The sequence below is a fragment of the Pipistrellus hanaki genome (assembly GCF_964339955.1).
Source record: "Pipistrellus hanaki genome assembly, chromosome: 11".
In the NCBI taxonomy this organism is placed as follows: Eukaryota; Metazoa; Chordata; class Mammalia; order Chiroptera; family Vespertilionidae; genus Pipistrellus; species Pipistrellus hanaki.
Window position 1 is genome coordinate 70,687,568 of NC_140513.1, and position 19,485 is coordinate 70,707,052.

At 48.3% G+C, this 19,485-nt stretch overlaps 1 protein-coding gene across 1 annotated transcript in view; it reads left to right on the plus strand.

Annotated features, from left to right (window-relative positions):
* Positions 1–19,485, plus strand: part of LOC311629643 (NUT family member 2G-like) — a gene marked incomplete at both ends in the record, with an annotated part of 96,625 nt that overhangs the window by 4,141 nt on the left and 72,999 nt on the right. Inside the window, 5 exons of the mRNA XM_084897910.1 lie at positions 3,089–3,217; positions 3,691–3,830; positions 4,267–4,529; positions 4,926–5,042; positions 5,511–5,571. Of these exons, the coding sequence (XP_084754036.1) occupies positions 3,089–3,217; positions 3,691–3,830; positions 4,267–4,529; positions 4,926–5,042; positions 5,511–5,571 (710 nt within the window). The remainder of the gene's footprint in view (positions 1–3,088; positions 3,218–3,690; positions 3,831–4,266; positions 4,530–4,925; positions 5,043–5,510; positions 5,572–19,485) is intronic.

Sequence of the window (19,485 nt, forward strand, 5' to 3'; positions counted from 1 at the left end):
ACTGTTGGATTGATTTGCTAGAATTTTGTTGAGGATTTTGGCATCTATGTTCATGAGGGATATTGGCCTATAATTTGCTTCATTGTGTTGTCTTTATCTATTTTTGGTATTAGGGTGATGCTGGCTTCATAAAATGAGCTTGGAAGTGTTCTTCCTCTTCAATTTTTTGGAATAATCTGAGGAGGATAGGTTTTAGTTTTTCCCTGAATGTTTCATATAACTCCCCTGTGAAGCCATCTGGCCCTGGGCTTTCGTTTGCTGGAAACTTTTTGATGACTGCTTCAATTTCTTCCATAGTTATCGGCCTATTATGATTTTTAGAATCTTCCTGATTGAGTTTTGGAAGGTGGTATTTTTCTTGGAATATGTCCATTTCCTCCAGGTTGTCTAGTTTATTGGAATAGAGTTTTTCATAGTATTTTTCAACAATCTTTTTTATATCTGTGGTGTCTGTTGTTATTTAGCCTCTTTCATTTCTGATTTTGTTTATTTGGGTCCTCTCTCCTTGTTCTTGGTGAGTCTGGCTAGAGGTTCATCAATCTTTTTTATCCTTTCAAAGAACTAGCTTTTGGTTTCATTAATCTTTTGTGTTGTTGTTTTTTGTTTGTTTGTTTATTTTGGTCTCTAAGGTTATTTATTTCTGCTCTGATATTTATTATCTCCTTCCTTCTGCTCACTCTGGGCTTTTCTTGTTGCTCTCTTTCTAATTCTTTGAGTTGTAGAGTTAGATGATTTACTACCATTTTTTTTCTTGTTTTTTAAGGTAGGCCTGTAGAGCTATAAACTTCCCTCTCAGGACTGCTTTCATTGTGTCCCATAGATTTTGGATTATTGTGTTTTTATTATCACTAGTTTCCAGGATGTTTTTAATTTCTTCTTTGATCTCTTTGCTAACCCAATCATTATTTAATAGGATGCTATTCAGCTTTTAAGTGTTTGAGTGTTTTTGGATTGTTTTTATTGTAGTTTATTTATAATATTATGCCATTGTGGTCTGAGAAGATGCTTTGTATGATTTCAATCTTCTTGAATTTGTGGAGACTTTGCTTGTGACCCAATATGTGGTCTATTTTTGAAACTGTCCCATGTGCACTTGAGAACAATGTATATTCTGCGGTTTTGGGGTGAAATGTTCTCAGTATGTCAATGAAGTCCATCTGATCTAGTGAGTCATTTAGGATTGCTATTTCTTTGCTGATTTTTTTTAATGTATTTTATTGATTTTTCACAGAGAGGAAGAGAGAGGGATAGAGAGTTCAAAACATCGATGATAGAGAATCATCGATCAGCTGCCTCTTGCACACCCCCTACTGGGGATGTGCCTGCAACCAAGGTACATGCCCTTGCCCGGAATCAAACCCGGGACCTTTCAGTCTGCAGGCCGACGCTCTATCCACTGAGCCAAACTGGTCCCGACTCTTTGCTGATTTTTTGTCTGGAGGATTTATCCAGTGATGTCAGTGGTCTATTAAAATCTCTTACTAGGATTGTATTGTTGTCGATCTCTCCCTTGATATCTTCCAGGAGATTTTGTATGTAGTTGGGTACTCCTGCATTGGATGCATACATTTTTATCAGGGTTATAGCCTCTTGTTGTATAGATTCCTTTAGTATTATAAAGTGGCCTTCCTCATCTCTTATTATGGCCTTCACTTTGAGATCTATTTTTTCAGATATAAGTGTTGGGGCCCCAACCTTTTTTATTTTTTATTTTTTTAATTTCCATTTGCCTGGAAGATATTTTTTCATCCCTTTGCTTTCAGTCTGTGTGAGTCCCTTGTTCTGAGGTGGGTCTCTTGTAGACAGTAATTATATGATTTTTATCCATTCAACTACTCAATGTCTTTGGATTGGAACATTTAGTCAATTTGCATTTAAAGTTATTGAAAGTTACTTGTTTGAGCCATTTCTATTGTGTTTTTCTTACCTTTTTATTTCTTCTTTTTACAGCATTTCCTTGGCATTTCTTGCATTGCTGGCTTGGTAATGATAAACTCTCTTAGCCTTTTTTTTTTTTTTTTTTTTTTTTTTTTTTGTCTGTGAAGCTCCTGATTTTCCCTTCAATTTTGATTGATAGACTTGCTGAATAGAGTATTCTTGGATTCAGTCCCTTGCTCTGCATCACTTTGTATACCTCCTTCCATTTCTTTCTAGCTTGATGTGTTTCTGTTGAGAAACCATTTGATAATCTGATAGGGATTCCTTTGTAGATAACGCTCTCTCTCTCTCTTGCAGCTGTTAAGATTCTCTATTTGATTTTAATTTGCCATTGTAATTATGTGTTTGATGTGAGTCTTTTGGGATTCATCTTGCTTGGGACTCTCTACTTTTGTAACTTTTTCTTCCTCAAATCAGGGAAGTTTTCTGTCATTATTTCTTCAAATAAATGTTCTAATCCTTGCTTCTCTTCTTGTCCTCCTGGCAGCCCTATTATACACATGTTACTTCCTTTTGCATTGTCCCACAGCTCCCTTAAGCTCTTCTCCTGCTTTTTAATTTTTTTTTTTCTCCAGTTGCTGTTCAGATTGGGCTTGTTTCTATACTTTATCTTCTAACTCACTAATTCAGCCCTCTGCTTCTTTTAGTCGACTGTTGAAAGCTTCCATTGTGTTTTTTATTTTATCTATATCGCTTTTCATTTCTTTCTGATTTTTGCATAGGTTGCTGATTTTCTGATCCATCAGGTGTATGAACTGTACGACCATTACTCTGAATTTATTTTCTGTCATGTTGCATGCTTCTGTTTCACTTACTTCCTTTCTTGGTGATTCCTCCTTTTCTTTTCTCTGGGGATTGTTTTGTTGTCTCTAAAAGGGCAATCTTGATGAGGAAGCACTCCCAAAGCCCAACTGTTCCAGTGATGGGTGCAAGTACGAGGTCACCTCCTGTCCTGGTTCACGGACTGGTGTGAATGTGAGGCTGTGACAGCAGCAGCAGGAATGCTTGTCTTTGCACACAGAGGCCTCTTCCTTCACCTGCCAGTGCTGAGTCCTGCCAGGTGGGGGGTGGGAAACTGGTTCCACTGAGATGGGGTAACCAGGTGGGTGGAGGCCAGGCTTTAGCTGTGATTGACACTGAGGTATTATAGCCCAGTGCTCCGGTCCCTGTCCCGTCTGAAGCCCACCATGACGCTGGAGGAGGGAATGTGGCGGGCCATGCAGGAATGGCAGCGCAAGAGCAACTTTGACCGGATGATCTATTATGAGATGGCAGAAAAGTGAGTCAGGGTCCTTGGTCCCCACAGCTGGGGATGGGGGGGAGGGGGGGAGGAAGGGACTGACTGTGGGACAGGGTCCAGCTGTGAGAACTCATCAGAGAGGAGGGGGTGGGACGGTGTCACTCAGCACGGGGTCCCTGCAGCCCAGAGGCACTTCCTCCTGGGGAAGCCTCTCCCTCAGCTTCAGAGTGTGGGTGCTCCTGTCCCACCTCCCAGGAGCACCTCCTCCTCTGAGGCTGACCCAACCTGGGTGGGACATGAAGGCTCGGGACAGGCTGGGGAGGGGGTGCCCCACCCCAGGGGCCAGACCCCAGCTAGAGGGGCTGTGCAGCAATGTGCTCAGCAGCCTCCTGCCTCTCCAGGGTCTGGGCCCTGACAGCCCCAAGGCCCTTGCTCTCCATTCTCCGCCTGTTGCTGCCTGTGCTGGGCTCCTGGCGGCCTCCTTCTCAGCACAGCCTGTGCCCTCACCCCAGGTTCATGGAGTTTGAGGCGGAGGAGCAGATGCAGGCTCAGAAGTTGCAGTTGAAGAAGGGGGCACAGACCCAGCTTCCTCCTGCCCCACCGAGACCTGGTCCTCGGGGACCCCCAGCCCCAGTGGTGGGCGCACAACCAGGTATGCCAGCAGGTTCCCATGGGACCCGTGGCCAAAGGCAACAGGGCCCAGCGCAGGCCACTGTGTCACCCACATCGGCCCTTCTCCTTCAGTGGGGAGCTTGATCTTTCAAGGGAAACAGCTGACAGCTGAACCTCAGCAGCCCTGTGTTCCCATGGGGTCTGGACCGGGTCCACACTTTCATCCTCTCTCCCACTCCCTGACAAGGGCCCACATGAAATGGGCTGGCCGCAGGACCCCTTGGAGAGCCAGTGGTTCCACACGTCCTCACACATGACTTTTTTGGATACTCTCCTCACATACTAGTAGTCACAAGGCTTCAGGTGACCCCATCCAGCCACACCCGTATTAATGCCCCCCACACTGCCCTCAGCATCATATGCTCTGGATGTGGGAGCTTTGTCCCCTCACGCTCCCTCCTCTTCCCTCTGCCCAGCGAGTACTCCCACGAAGGCTGTACCCAACACCCAGCACATCCTAAGATACCAACGACCCCAGGAGACTAAGTCACCCAATGAGATCCCCCCAGAGGCTGTGAGAGAGTACATAGACATCATGGACAATCTGCTGGGACTGCCCCACTCAGCCACAGAGGCACCAGGTGAAGGATGGGAAGATGAAGTGAAGGAGTGGCTGCAGGATGAGGGTCTCCTGAGCTACCTGGACCAGCTGTGCTCCCAGGAAGACTTTGTCACCCAGGTGGGCTGGCTTGCAGCTCTGGGCCTACAAGATCCCAGAGGGTGGCACTGCTGCCCCCAGACCTGGGTTCTGCCTAGGCTGATGGTTTTGGGCTCTGCTCTTTGCTCCTGAGCTGGGCGTGTGAGAGTGTGTGTGTCTGTGTGTGCATGTGTGTGCTTTGTGTGGATGTGGTGTATGCTGTGTTCATATGGGCATACCCTTTGTGTGTATATGTATGTTTTGTGTGTGTGTGTGTGTGTGTTTTGTGTGTGTGTACCTAATGACCATGATGGAGTAAAACACCCACCTGTGCAGGAGGACGGGATGGGTCTCGGCTTTCCCACCTGCCCTCCAGGCCCCGCTGACTCCCAGTTCCCTCCCTGCCAAGGGGCTAATGGCTGCTTCCTTCTGTTCCAGGTGGAGGCGGTCATCCACCCTCAATTCATGGAACAAATAATTTCCCCAGATGCACAGCAGGACCCCTTGGCCCTAGCTGAGGAATTGGAGCAGGAAGAAGGGCTCACTGCTGCCCAGGTGAGCCAGGGGAGGGTGAGACTTTAGGGAGATGGGAAGGGGACCCCAAGTGAGCCACAGGACCCAGGAACCCCAGGGGAGTTAGAGGAGGGTCAGGCCCTAGTGAGTCTGGGAGGGAGGAACTCCAGGTAGATCAGGGGTTCAGGGAGCCATGAGAGGGAGCACCCAGGTAAACCAGGGCAGGGAGCAGCCTCTGTCCATGCCACCCCTGCCTGTAGGCAGCCTGGGTCTAGCTCTGGTTGAGAGTAGTGCAGAATGACAAGAAGGAGAGTACAACAGAGAGAAGGATGGGATGGGAGCCCAGAAGGTAGGAATGTGGCACGGGATGGAGGAAAGCCTCATGACTGTCATGGATTCCAGGCATGGTGTCACCTCCTCCCATCCTCTCCCTAGTGCCATTGTCCCATCGCCCACTCCTCCTCCTCTCACACACGTGTGCAGCGCAGTCACTGTCCCTTCTTCCTCCAGCTTGTAGAGAAGCGACTCCTGGCCTCCAAGGAGGGGGGCATGCAGGCACCCTCGAGTCATGGTGCTCCCCTGTGTGACTCACATCCTTCTGAGTCAGAGACAGGCCAAGATGCCCAAAGATGTGACCATGGTCCTCAGCTGGGGGTCAGTGACAAAGCCTGTCCACCAGAGACTGACTTCCAGGATCATCAAAGGCCCCAGGCTGTTGCTGTCTCTTCGGGGCGTGAGGAGCACCCACCATTCCAGGCTCAATGCCCCCCTCCTCCTCCCCAGGGCCACGCACCCGCTTACTCGGCACGGGCACCCAGGGCTGCCTGTGTTCCCAGAGAGGCCGCTCTTGTCAGGGAGACGCTTGGGCCAGACAGGTTCAGTGAGGACGAGGAGGACCTCCCCAGCCTGGCCTTCCTCTTGGGCTCTCCTAATAGCCTGCTGCCCTGTGGGCTCTCTCTGAGTCCTGTCCCCGGCTCGGGCCTGGCCTGCCCTGGAGGTCGGGGGCCCCGGGGTGCTGCCCAGTCCCAGTTCTTTCAGACACTAGGCCTCAGCAGAGCTTCATCTGCAGCTTCCAAATCTCGGAAGCGTGCTCTGGGAGGAGGCCCCACCCATGCTGAGAAGACCCTCCGCACAGCGGCCGACCTGGGGGTCTGTGGGAGGCCAACACTGGCTCTGGAGCTGGTTTGCTCCTCAAAGCCTCAAAAGAAAAAGTGTGACCTGGTCACAGGGAGGAGTAATAAGTGATACTGTAGCCAGCTGGAGGGGCGAGGGGGCGGGCATGCTTCATGTGACCTGGCTGTCCCCCAGTGCTGATCCTGGCTGTTCTACTGACATGAGAAATAGAGATGGAAGGCAGGACCATTAGGGTGGGGGTGGGCCTGGGTTTGGGGTAGGAGCAGCCCCTTTGGGGCATTGTGGGTCAGTTATGAATAAAGTTGGTTTTGTTGAGACATTCTAGTGGCCGCTATCTCCATACTTGGGTCTGCACTGCTCCATGGAGAGGGACCTGAAAGGAAGAAAGGTTTTGGTAGGTCTCAAGTGCTGTGGGTTCACAGATGAACCTCCAGTTCCTCTGTCCAAATTGGCAGGAACACCTTCCAATTGCTCCTGGGAGCTCTCTATCCCCAAGGACCCTTCCCATCGTGCCTACTCCCAAGGCCCAACTGGGTGATGGGCCAACTGGGGTCATCTGTATTCTGAACCCTCTGGAGATGAGGAGCTTCCTTTGAGGCTTTCAACTCTCTGGACCATTCGCCAGTTTTATTTTTTTTTTAATCAGTTCTTGTCATTGGAAAGCTTTTATCTGTGTCCCAGAAGCAGTCAGATAGCAATGCTTGGAAATCCTAAAATTTTCTCTAATCACTAGAAATCTATTGCAAGAAGAAAACTGAAAAACAGACAAGCATATGGAGGCTAAATAACATGCAACTAAACAATAGATTAATAACCAGATCAAGAGGGCCGGGGCAGCCGAAACCAGTTTGGCTCAGTGGTAGAGTGTCGGTCTGCGGACTGAAGGGTCCCAGGTTCGATTCTGGTCAGGGGCTCGTCCCCGGTAGGGGTTGTACAAGAGGCAGCTGGTCGGTGTTTCTCTCTCATCGACATTTCTAGCTCTCTATCTCTCTCCCTTCCTCTCTGTAAAAAATCAATAAACATATATTAAAAAAAAAAAAGAAAAAAAAGAGGGTGGGGGCAGGGAGAATAACCAGCAAGGCTAACATTTAGAATCAAAAGGGAGATAAAGAACTTCCCAGACAAGAAAAACCTTTTAAAAAGTTCATGACTACCAAACCAGTATTACAGAAATGTTAAGGGAATTTCTTTAAGAATGGGGGGGAAGGGGGGGGGCGGGGAGGGGGGGGAGAATCATAAATATGAACAATACAATGGCAATAACCACATAAATATTTTGGACATTAACCCTTTATCAGATGCATCATTGCCAAATATGTTCTCCCATACAGTGGGCTGCCTTTTTATTTTGCTGATGGTTTCTTTTGCTGTGCAAAAGCTTTTGATTTTCATGTAGTCCCATTTGTTTATTTTCTTCTTAATTTCCTTTGCCCTAGATATATCCATAATCATATTGCTATGAGAGATACCTGAGATGATTCTTATCTATGGTTTCTTCTAGGGTTTTTGTGGTTTCCCAACTTATCAATACATTTAAGTCTTTTATCTACTTTGAGTTTACTCTTGTGCATGGTGTAAGTTGGTGGTCTAGTTTCATTTTTTAGCATGTATCTGTCCAATTTTCCCAACACTGTTTATTGAAGAGACTGTCTTGACTCCATTGCATGCTCTTGCCTCCTTTGTCAAATATTAATTGAGTGTAATGGCTTAGATCGATTTTTAGAGTCTCTGTTCTGTTCCATTGATCTATATGCCTGTTCTTGGGCCAGTACCAGGCTGTTTTTATTACAGTGGCATTGTAGTATAACTTGATATCTAGTATTGTGATTCCTCCAACTTTAATCTTTTTTTCTCAAGATTGTAGCAGCTATTCGGGGATTTTTTTGGTTCCATGTAAATTTTTGGAGTGTTTATTCTCAATGTGAAATATGCTATTGGTATTTTAATAGGGATTGCATTGAATCCGTAGGTTGACTTGGGTAATATGGACATTTTAATTATGTTAATTCCACCAATCCATGGACACAGTATATTCTTCCACTTGTTTATATCTTCCTCTCTCTTCTTTCAATGTCCTGTAGTTTTCAAACAACAAATCTTTTAACTCCTCTATTTAGTTTATTCTTAACTATCTTATTTTTGCTATTGCTGCATGGAATTGTTCGTTTAGTTTTTCTTTCTGAGAATTCATTATTGGTGTATAAAAAGCCATAGATTTCTGGGTATTGATTTTGTATCTTGCTACATTGCCAAATTCATTTATTAAATCTAATAGTTTTTGGTGGAGTCTTTAGGGCTTCCTATGTACAATATTCTGTCATTTGTGAATATTGAGAGTTTTACTTACTCCTTTCCAATTTAGATGCTTTTTATTTCTTCTTTTTGTCTGATCACTGTGGCTAGGATGTCCAGTACTATGCTGAATGAGAATGGTTAAAGCAGACATTCATGTCTTATTCCTGTTCTTAGGGGAAATGGTTTTACTTTTTGCCCATTGAGAATTATGTTTGCTGTAGGATTATCATATATGGCCTTTTTTGTGTTGAGGTATACTCCATCTATTCCCACTTTACTGAGAGTTTTTATTTAAAAAATGGATGTTGGATTTTGTTGAATGTTTTTTCTCCATCCATTGATATGATCATGTGACTTTGATCTTTCAATTTTTTTTCTGTGCAAATATTGTACCAGCCCTACATCCCTAGAATAAATCCCACTTGGTCATGGTGTCTGATCTTTTTAATATATTGCTGGATTCAATTTGCTAATATTTTGTTGAGGATTTTAGCATCTATATTCATCAGAAATTTTGGTCTGTAATTCTCTTTCTTTGTAGTGTCTTTATCTGCTTTTAGAATTAGGATAATGCTGGCCTCCAACCCCATAAAAAGGGATTGGAAGTCTTCCTTCCACTTGGATTTTCTTGATAGCTTGAGGAGGACAGGTGTTATAACTAATTTGAATGTTTAATAAAACTCCCCTGCAAAGCCATCTGAACCCAGGCTTTTGTTTCTTGGCAGTTCTTTCATTACTGTTTCTATTTCATCAGTTTTATTAGCCTATTCAGGTTTTCTGATTCTTCCTGATTCAGTTTTGGAAGATTTTTGTTTTGTTTTTAGGTGTTTGTCCATTTCATCCACATTGTCCAGCTTGTTGGCATCTTTTCAGATCATAGTGAAATGGATATAGTTCCTTGTAATATTTCCATACAAATCCTTTGTATTTCTGTGTAGTCAGTGGTTCTTCATTGCTTTTGTTTCTGATGTTATTTATTTGGGTCCTCTGCTAACAGTTCAGCAATCTTGTTTATCCTTTCCAAGGACTAGCTCTTGGTTTCATTGATCTTTTTGTATTTTTTTCTCTATATCATTTAATTCTGCTCTCATCTTTATTATATCCTTCCTCCTACTTACTTTTGGCTTTTCTTGTTCAATTTCTAATTATGTAAGTGGTAGGGTTAGTTTATTGTTAATTTTTCTTGTTTTCTTTTTTTTTTTTTTTTTTTTTTTGAGGTAGGCTTGTAGTGCTATGAACTTCCCTCTTAGGACTGCATTTGCTGTGTCCCACAGATTTGGAGTTGTTGTGTGTTCATTTTCATTTGTTTCCAGAAAGATTTTGGTTTATTTCTTGATCTCATTGGTAACCCATTATTGTTTAACTAGAGGCCTGGTACATGAAATTCATGCCCGGGGTAAGGGGGGTCTCCCTCAGCCCAGCCTGCACCCTCTCCAATCTGGGTGCCTCAAGAGATGTCCAACTGCCTGGTGGGATCGGGCCTAAATGGGCAGTCAGACATCCCTCTCACAGTACAGGACTGCTGGCTCCCAATTGCTCACCTGCCTGCCTTCCTGATTGCCCCCTAACTGCTCCCATGCCAGCCTGATTTATGTCTAACTGCTTCCCTGCCAGCCTGTTTGCCCCAAACTTCCCTCCTCTGCCAGCTTGGTCACCCCAAACTGCCCTCCCCTGAAGACTTGATCACCCCCAACTGCCCTCCCTTGCAGGCCTGGTCCCTCCCAACTGCCCTCTCCTGCTGGCCATTTTGTGGTGGCCCTCTTGTGTCCACATGGGGCAATATCTTTGACCACATGGGGGCAGTTATCTTGAACTTGTGTGTTGGAATGATGGTCAATCTGCATATTACTCCTTTATTAGATAGGATAGAGGCCTGATGCATGGGTGGGGGCCAGCTGGCTTGTCCTGAAGGGTATCCTGGATCAGGGTGGGGATTCCCTTGGGGCATAGGGAGGCCTGGGCGAGGGGCCTGTGGTGGTTTGCAGGCCAGCCATGCCCCCTGGTGACCCAAGTGGAGGCCCTGGTATCTGGAATTTATTTACCTTCTACAATTGAAAGTTTGTAACCTGGAGCTGAGCCAAGCCCTCTGCTCACTCCATGGCCTGCAGCCATTTCCATTGGGACTTATGTACCTTCTATAATTTAAACTTTGTAGCCTAGAGTGGAGGCTGGCCAAGGTGTGTAGAAAGCTTGGCTTCCTCTATTGCCGGGGAAACCCAAGCTCTCAACTACTCTCTGTGGCTGCAGCCATCTTGGTTGGGGTTAATTAGCATACTCGCTCTGATTGGCTGGTGGGCGTGGCTTGAACGGAGTGATGGTTAATTTGCATATTACTATTTTATTAGGTATGATAACATGCTATTTAGCCTCATGTGATTGAATGTTTTTGAGTGTTTTTACTACAGTTAATTTCTAATTTTATTTCACTATGATCTGAAAAGATACTTGATATGATTTCAATATTCTTGAACTTGTAGAGACTTATTTTCTGCCCTGACTTAGTGTCATAGCTTTGAGAATCACTTGAGAAGAATGTATATGCTGCAGCTTTGGAGTGAAATGTTCTATAAGTGTTAATTAAGTCCATCTGATCTAGTGAGTCCTTTAGAGTCACTGTTTACTTATTAATTTTTGTTCTGAAATATCTATCCAGTGAAGTCAGTGGGTGCAAAAGTCTCCTATTATGACTGTATTGTTGTCAATCTCTCCCTTAAAGTCCTCTAAAAGTTTTTTTTATATATTTTATATATTAGGTGCTCCTATATTAGATGCATCTATATTTACCAGGGTTATAGCCTCTTGTTAGCTCTATCCCTTTAGTATTATGTAATGACCTTTGTTGTCTCTTGTAATAGCCTTCATTTGGAAAACTATTTTGTTAAATATGACTATTACTATTACTACTACTAATAGTATTACTATTCTGGCTTTTCATCACTTCCATTTGCACAGAAAAAAAAATTTCATCCCTTTACTCTTTTCCTGTGTGATTGTTTTGTTCTGAGGCTTTTATATCCATACAGCTACCCTATGTCTTTTGACTGGAGCATTTAATCCATTTATATTTAAGATTTTTATTGACTAGAGGCCTGATAAAAGAAATTCATGCAAGGGACTTGGCCCTTGCAGCCCTGGCTGCCTCAGCAGTCCCTCCTCCCCCATGGCCCTGCACATTGGTCATTCTGGAAGGTTGTCCAAAATGTCATTCTGCTGTCCAGTCTAATTAGCATATTAGCTCTTTATTACTTAGAATAGGTACATATTTATTTCCATTTAATTGTGTATGTCTAGGTTTCTCTCTCCATTCTTTCTTCTTATTATAGCAGTATCTTTATTATTTCTTGTAATGAACTCCTTTAGCCTTTTTTTTTTTTTTTTTTTTGGTCTGGGAAGATCTTTATATCACAGTTTATTTTGAGTAATAGCTTTGCTGAATATACCGTGTTTCCCCGAAAATAAGACATCCTCCGAAAATAAGACCTACTCATAGGTTTCCTTCTGAGTGAAATATAAGGCATCCCCCAAAAATAAGACCTAGCACATCTTTGGGAGCAAAAATTAATATAAAGCACTGTCTTATTTTCGGGGAAACAGGGTAGTAATCTTGGTTTCAGATCCTTGCTTTCTATGACCTGAGTATTTCATGCCATTCCATTCTGGCCTATAAAGTTTCTGATGAGAGATCATATAATAGTCTATTAGAGCTCCTTTGTAGGTAACAGGTTGCTTTTCTCCTCTGTTTTTTTACTCTCTCTTTGTCTTTAATTTTTGGGAAATTACAATAATTGTTATGTCTGGGCATGGGCCTGCTTGTGTTCTTGCTTGGGACTCTCTATGCCTCCTGAACTTGTGTGACTTTTTCCTTCATCAGGTTAGGAAAATTTTTTGCCATTCAAACAAATTTTCTTTCCAGATCTTCCTTTCTGCCTCTTCTGGTACCTCTACTACCCACCATCTTTCATGTTGTCCCACATCTGTCCTCTGATTTTTCATTGCTTTTTCTTTTTGGTTCTCTATTTGAGTGATTTTTTCCTACCCTTCTAATTCACTGATCTAATCTTCTAATTCACTGATCTAATCTTCATCTTCCCCTAATCTGCGTGTTTTCCTTCCAACGTGTTCTTTATTTGTGCTATGCCATTCTTTATTTCCTCTTTCGTATTTACAATATATTTTCTCATGCTATTGAGCATATTTTCCATCATTATTCTGAACTCTATCGTATATAATAAAAAGCTAATATGCAAATCAACTAACATGCACTGACTATCAGGGAGCAGACACTCAATGCAGGAGCTGCCTTCTGGTGGTCAGTGAGCTCCCACAGGGGGATCGCCACTCAACTAGAAGCCAAGCTTATGGTTGGCAAGCACAGTAGTGGTGCTGGGTGCCTCTGCTGCCTCCATGGCAATGCTAAGGATGTCCAAGTGCTGGTTTAAGCCCTCTGGGCAGTGGGCCTAAACTGACAGTCTGACATCCGCTGAGGGCTCCCAGACTGCAAGAAGGCACAGGCCTGGCTGTGGGAGTCCCCAAGTACAGGAATTGTGCACCAGGCCTCTGGTATCAGATAAATTTCTTATCTCCTTTTCATTTTTCTCTTCTTCTGGATAATTCTCTTGTTCTTTCAGTTTGGGTTTTGTTTGTTTGTTTGTTTGTTTGTTTTTTGTCTTCTCATTTATGCTGCCTACTTGGGTTTGTGACTATTTATTAGGTAGGCTACATATCTCAATCTTTAGTACAGGATAGTGGCAAATGCTGTAATTAGATCAGTCAAAGACTCAAAGCCTCCAGAGACCACCTCTGCCTGAATACTGATTGAATTTTGTCTTGAATAACCCTCAGGCAACCGTCCACAGATGTGTCAAGAGTTTTGCCAATAAGGTGGGGCATTTGCTTCTGCCTGGAAGCTAATTGTTATTCTCAGTGTCATAATGAGCCTCAAAAACTCCATACCATGGGGCAAGGTATTTGCCAATAGAAGGATTGACTGTCTTCCCCTCAAACAAGATTTCCTGGATAGCAAATGTGTGCATGAGAAAGATGACCTCCAAAGCATGAGGGAATGACTCAGCACAGAAAATTGAAGTGTCTGCCTTCTCAACTCTAACCCCAGAACATCCAGTCCTGGCTTCTGCTCACACAGCTCTAGTCCACTCTGCCCTTCCTCTGCCAGAGCACAAGGTGAATGACTGGCTGCAAATGGAATTTTGTGCATTGGCCCTTTAAGAGAGTGCCTGCATTCTTAGCCGTCTCTCCCTGGTAGAAAGCAACCCCACTGCTTTTCACACCAAGATATTATGTGGGTACCTTTTTCAGTTCTGGTGCTCTCTGCTAGGGAGCCCAGCATGGGGATTAGACCCCAGAGTTCTCTTTGTCAACTCCCCAGAGCTGAAATATCTCTCAGAAACTCAACTGCTGTCTGTGGGAGCCCGGCTAGCCTTTCCCGCCTCCACCCTTCCTACCAGTCTCTATGTGGTCTCCATTTTCCATCCCTGGTTATCAGGATTCTCTCCAGCCAGTCTTCAGTTGACTATTCAGGATTTTGTTGTTGTTGTTGTTTTGTTGTAATTTCAGTTTGATCCTGGGAGCATGTTTGTGTAGCATCTGCTTACTCTGCCACCATTTTTAATCTCTCCCAAAGAACCGTGAGGTAACTTTTGAAAAGCCCCTTGGTGACTTAAAGATGGAACCTAGTCACCAGATGGGCAGTAATGTGATTAAGGGTTGGACAGGGTTGGAACTTTCAGTCCCTCTCCCTGACCTCCAGGGAGGGGCAAGGGCTGGAGATTGGGTCACCCCAGTGGCCAGCGGTTTAATCCTTCATGCCCATCTGACAAATCCCCATAAAACCCAGAAGGAGGGGCTCTGAGAGCTTCTGACACCGGGAGATGTGGGGAGAATGATGCTCTGGAAGAAGACACAGATGCTCTGCCCCTTTCCCACCCGTCTGTGCATCTCCTCCATCGGCTGCTCCTGAGTTACATCCTTTTATAATAAACCGGTGTCTAGTGAGTAGACTGTTTCTCCAAGTCCTGTGAGGTGTTCTAGCAAAGCAATCCGACCCGAGGAGGGGTGGTGGGACTCTCTAATTGATAGAAGCTTGGTAGAAGCACAGGTGATGACCTGGACTTGTGACTGATGTCTGAAGTGGAGACTGGGTTGAAACTATCTAGTAGGATTAAGCCCTTATCCTGTGGAAGGTGATGCTTCTTCAGTAGACGGTGTTGGGATTGAGTTGAGTTGAGGACACCGAGGTGGTGTCGATAAATCATTTGTGGTGTGGAGCCTCCCACACAGCTACACATTGGAATCGAGTGCAGGAGCCCTGAGGCACCATCCTCTCTATGGTTATGCACTGGTTGAGGAGACAGTGAATGACAAAAAGTCATGGATAAGCCGAAACCGGTTCAGCTCAGTGGTAGAGTGTCGGTCTGCGGACTGCAAGGTCCCAGGTTCGATTCTGGTCAGGGGCATGTACGTTGGTTGCAGGCACATCCCTGGTAGGGGGTGTGCAAGAGGCAGCTGGTCGGTGTTTCTCTCTCATCGACGTTTCTAGGCAGTACGCAGCCCAGCGCATGGTCTCAGGAAGACCAGGGAGCTCATTTCTGAAAACCAGTAGATAATAGTTGGAGGATGAATGAATGAACGTACTGCCTTCAGGGGGAAAAAAATTCTTCCTTCAGCTTTCTGGAATGTTTTCTCAAATTCTGTGTCCTCACAGAGGACCTATAGGGTGTGTCTTGGTATTTATCATCTCCTGCCCTTATCCATGACTTTATATATATATATATATATATATATATATATATATATATATATATATATATATATATTATTGATTTTTACAGAGAGGAAGGGAGAGAGATAGAGAGCTAGAAACGTCGATGAGAGAGAAACATCGACCAGTTGCCTCTTGCACACCCCCTACCGGGGGTGTGCCCACAACCAAGGTACATGCCCTTGACCGGAATCGAACCTGGGACCTTTCAGTCCACAGACCGACACTCTACCACTGAGCCAAACCGGCTTCGGCTATTTTTTTAAATGTTTTACAGTAACTACAGATTGTTTCTATAGTTAGGAAAAACGGTGCATGCTGTTTCGTAAAAGAGAGAGATGTCTAACTTGGAGGAAAGACCTCACCCTAGTGTGGGCTTAGCACCCTGTGACACAGATTCCAAAGTGCAGGAGACATGCTTTCACTCAACTTCCCACACTCAGATGGTGTCTGTTCCTTCCAACCTGGGCATAAAATGAGCAGAGATACTGGAGTTGACTAATGTGATGACTAAGTCAAGCTGATGGTTACATGTAGAATGTACCCCATCCACAGCCGCAAAGGAGACGTTTTCCCTGCTCCTTTCCTCCTCATGGTACCCATGCGCACAGAGTTCAGTAACCCAAACAGTCTGTCTGTGCACTACATGGCAGCAGATATTGGCAATGCAGAAACTGACACATGGACCTGGAATATAATGGGCAGGTGATAAAAGTAGGCAATGAATAAATAGATAACACATGGCCAACAAGTACATGAAGAGATACTCATCCTATATAATAAAGAGGTAATATGCAAATTGACCGTCACACCCTCTGAAGATGGCTGCCTACGACCAGGCCGGCAGTCAGGGATGACCAAAGGACTGAATAAGCAGGCTATGTGGAGCAACCAGGCCATGAGGGGTGACCAGGCCAGCAGAGGGGGACAGTTGGGGGCAACCAGGCCAGTGAGGTGGGGGGCAGTTAGGAGCAACCAGGCTGGCAGGGAGGGAACAGTTGGGGGCAACCTGGCTAGCGGGGGGAGGGGGGGGGGGGACACAGTTAGGGGCAACCAGGCCTGCTCTCAGAGTCAGTGAGAGGTGATCAGGCCAGCAGGGGGGCCTCTTGTCTATAATAATAAATGTGTAATGTGCTAATTAGACCAGGCAGTGAAATGAGCTTCTGGACAATCTTCTGGATGAAGCCAGGGCTGTGAGGGCTGAGGCAAGCCATTGGGGCTGCACCCCCAGCTCCAGGCCAGCCTGCAGCCCCCCTCCTCACGGTCCCTTCAGGCCCCTGGCCCCCAGACCCCTGTGATAATTGGTGCAAGGCTCTCCAATGGCGAGTCCCGCTAGTCCTTTTACTTAAAATACTAAATTTACATTAGGAAGCGCTGTACTTCAGTTCTGAATGAGATATGTTAACGGCATGTCCGAAGGCCCTGGGCTCAGGAGTCACCCCTTCCCTTAAAACCACAAGGCTCCTCCAGTCTGCAGGTCACGCCTCCCATTGCTGGGCCGTGGCCCCGCCCTGAGCGTGCTGCAGTCACTGTCCCGCTCCTCCCGAGGGGAGGGCATGGGCAGCAGGGCGCAGGGCGTCAGATGGGACAGCACCGGGGGCAGGAGGTGGAGAGCCGCAGGGACGGCCATCTTGCTCGTCCTGCCCAGTCAGATGGGGTGGGGAGGCATCCGCTCTGCCTGGACTGGTGAGCAGCGTGGCCCACCCCTGCTAAGGGCCCGCCTGTAGGGAAGGTGGCAGGGCTCCCTGAGCCTGACAGGAACTCTGGGCACCCCTCCCCACCCCCAGCCTCAGAGGCAGACAGCAAGCCCCCTGAGGGCTCCCAGGGTTGGAGTGGGGCTGCTCAGTTCTTGATTCTCATCTGTGCCCCCAACTTCACGAGGAGTTATTGTGGCGAGGCCTGCGGCTGCTGTGGACACTGGCTGGACACCACTCCGGGACGGCAGCTGCCTGCTTCCTCCTGCTCCAGCGTTTGGACCCGGATCCTCACCCAGGACCCAGCTCCCACTGTCAGTCACAGGAGCCTCCCAGGCCCCGAGGGGCTGCAGGAAGCGGTAGCTCTGCCTCCTGCCCCACGGCTCCCCATAAGGAGTCCGGGAGGGGCAGTCTGCGCCCCACAAACCCCTTCTTTCTCTAAAGCCTCACCTCAGGAAGGAGCTGCTCAGCAGCAGGATGCTGCCCCTCTGGGCTGCAGGGACACGGGAGGGGCGGGGCCATCCTGTGCCAGGTCTGCGGTCACCCAGCAGGCAGGGCCTCCGCAGACAGGGCTCCCACAGGTGTGTGTCACTCACAGCCCCGAGGCTGGCAGCCTGAGGCCACGGTGTCCGAGGCCCCTCCCTCCCCTCCCCCTTCCCCTGCCTCGGGCGTGTTGGCGGCCCTCCCAGTGTCCTCGGGCGGTATGCCCTCTGCCATGCCTGTGCCCTAATCTCCTCTGCTTAGGCAACACCAGTCACCTTAAATTCTGACCCTCCCTATCAACCTCAGGTGACCTCAGTTTGCCTCTTGAGGCCCTAACTTCAAATACAGCCCCCTTCTCAAGGGCTGGGGGTCAGGGCTCTGGCAGGACAGCTCCGCCCACACAGAGGTGCCTCCCAGCCACACCTGCTGCTCCGGCCTCCCCTGCAGGGGGCAGGGTGCAGGGTGCAGGGGGCAGGGGGCAGGGGGCAGGGGCAGGGGGCAGGGGGCAGGGGGCAGGGGCAGGGGGCAGGGGGCAGGGGCCAGGGGCAGGGGGCAGGGGGCAGGGGGCAGGGGGCAGGAGGCAGGAGGCAGGGTGCAGGGGGCAGGGGGCAGGGGCAGGGGGCAGGGGGCAGGGGCAGGGGGCAGGGGGCAGGGGGCAGGGGGCAGGAGGCAGGGGGCAGGGGGCAGGAGGCAGGGGGCAGGGGGCAGGGGCAGGAGGCGGGGGCAGGGGGCAGGGGGCAGGGGGCAGGGGGCAGGGGCAGGGGGCAGGGTGCAGGGACCGGGCTGGCTCGTTGCTCTGAAGTCGCCCTCAGGGCTGCCGTGTTCTGAGGAGGCCTGGAAAAGCACACTTGGCGGAACTTGGATGCAGAAAGTCTTTTCCCATCTGGTTTCCTGGAACAGGAGCAGCCCACAGTGGCCTGGGCCGAACCCAGGGGCGGGCGGTGTACACAGAGGCCACAGCCCGTGTGCACGTTTGCATACCTGCACACACCGCAGCCGAGACCGCACAGTCCCCAGCCGAAAATATTTATGAAAAACATATGCCAATCCAGAGCTCAGCTGCCGGTGCTGGGCCGTGGCTGTGTGCTCGTAGCTGTGCAGCAGGCCTGCAGCTCTGCCTGGCACACTGCAGGCTCAGGGATACAGGACAAAGCCCGTGAGCCTGTGGAACTGACGGGGGTGAGGCAGAGCCCAGGGACTCTGAGTGATCCAATGAGAGCTCAGGCCTCGGAGGCAGCGCCCACAGGATCAGGCTGGCACTCACTCTGCCCCAGCGAGACCACAGCAAGTGTGAGCGCTCCCTGTAGGCAAGGGCTGGCCTCCTCCTTCCTCCCCAGCTGCACCTCGTGCCCAGGAGCGTCCGTCCCCAGGCCTCACTACTGAAACTCTCCCACTGAGCACAGAAGACCCACTGCCCCCGGACTCAGCGCGGTGTGCCTGGCGGCCGCCACAGGAAGATGACTGCAGCCTGGGGCGGTGTGAGCGGCGATGTTCACACCACCGGCCGGAGGAGCACGGCCATGCGCCTGCCCAGCACTCCTTCACCTGAGCCCCGGCGTGGACACTGAGGGGCGAGACCCCGTTTTTCTCCCCATGCCAGCCTCAGTGTCCGGCTATCCCCCTCCCACCCCCCTGGGAGGCAGGGCCTGCCCCGGGCTCCTGACTCCTGGCCGACGGAGTGCTCCCGGCCTCTTCATTGCCAGGGCCCAGGCTCCCACAATATCATTCCGTTTTCTAGGAGCCTGGGACGGCCCCTGGCAACACTACAGTGCCCCCCGCCCCCGGCTGCTCACGGCCCAGATGCACGCCAATCCTTCAAATGGCCTTGGTCCCCCATGACTTCCCAGGGGGCCATTCCAAAATAAACGCGGAGGCACCTGCTTCCCAGAACCTTGGCACACACTCGAACCCTGGAGACAAGAGGAAGAGGGGAGGAAGAAGCAGCCCTTATGGGTGAGGACACAGCCTCCCGGAGGGGTGCGGACCTGGGTCCTCGCCGGCTGTGAGGCTCCGGTGTCAGAGGCCGGAGCAGGAGCACCGGTCCTCCTCCTTCCTGGTGGGGGCTGTGGGCGGGCCTCACTCTCCGCCTGCCTGAAACGAA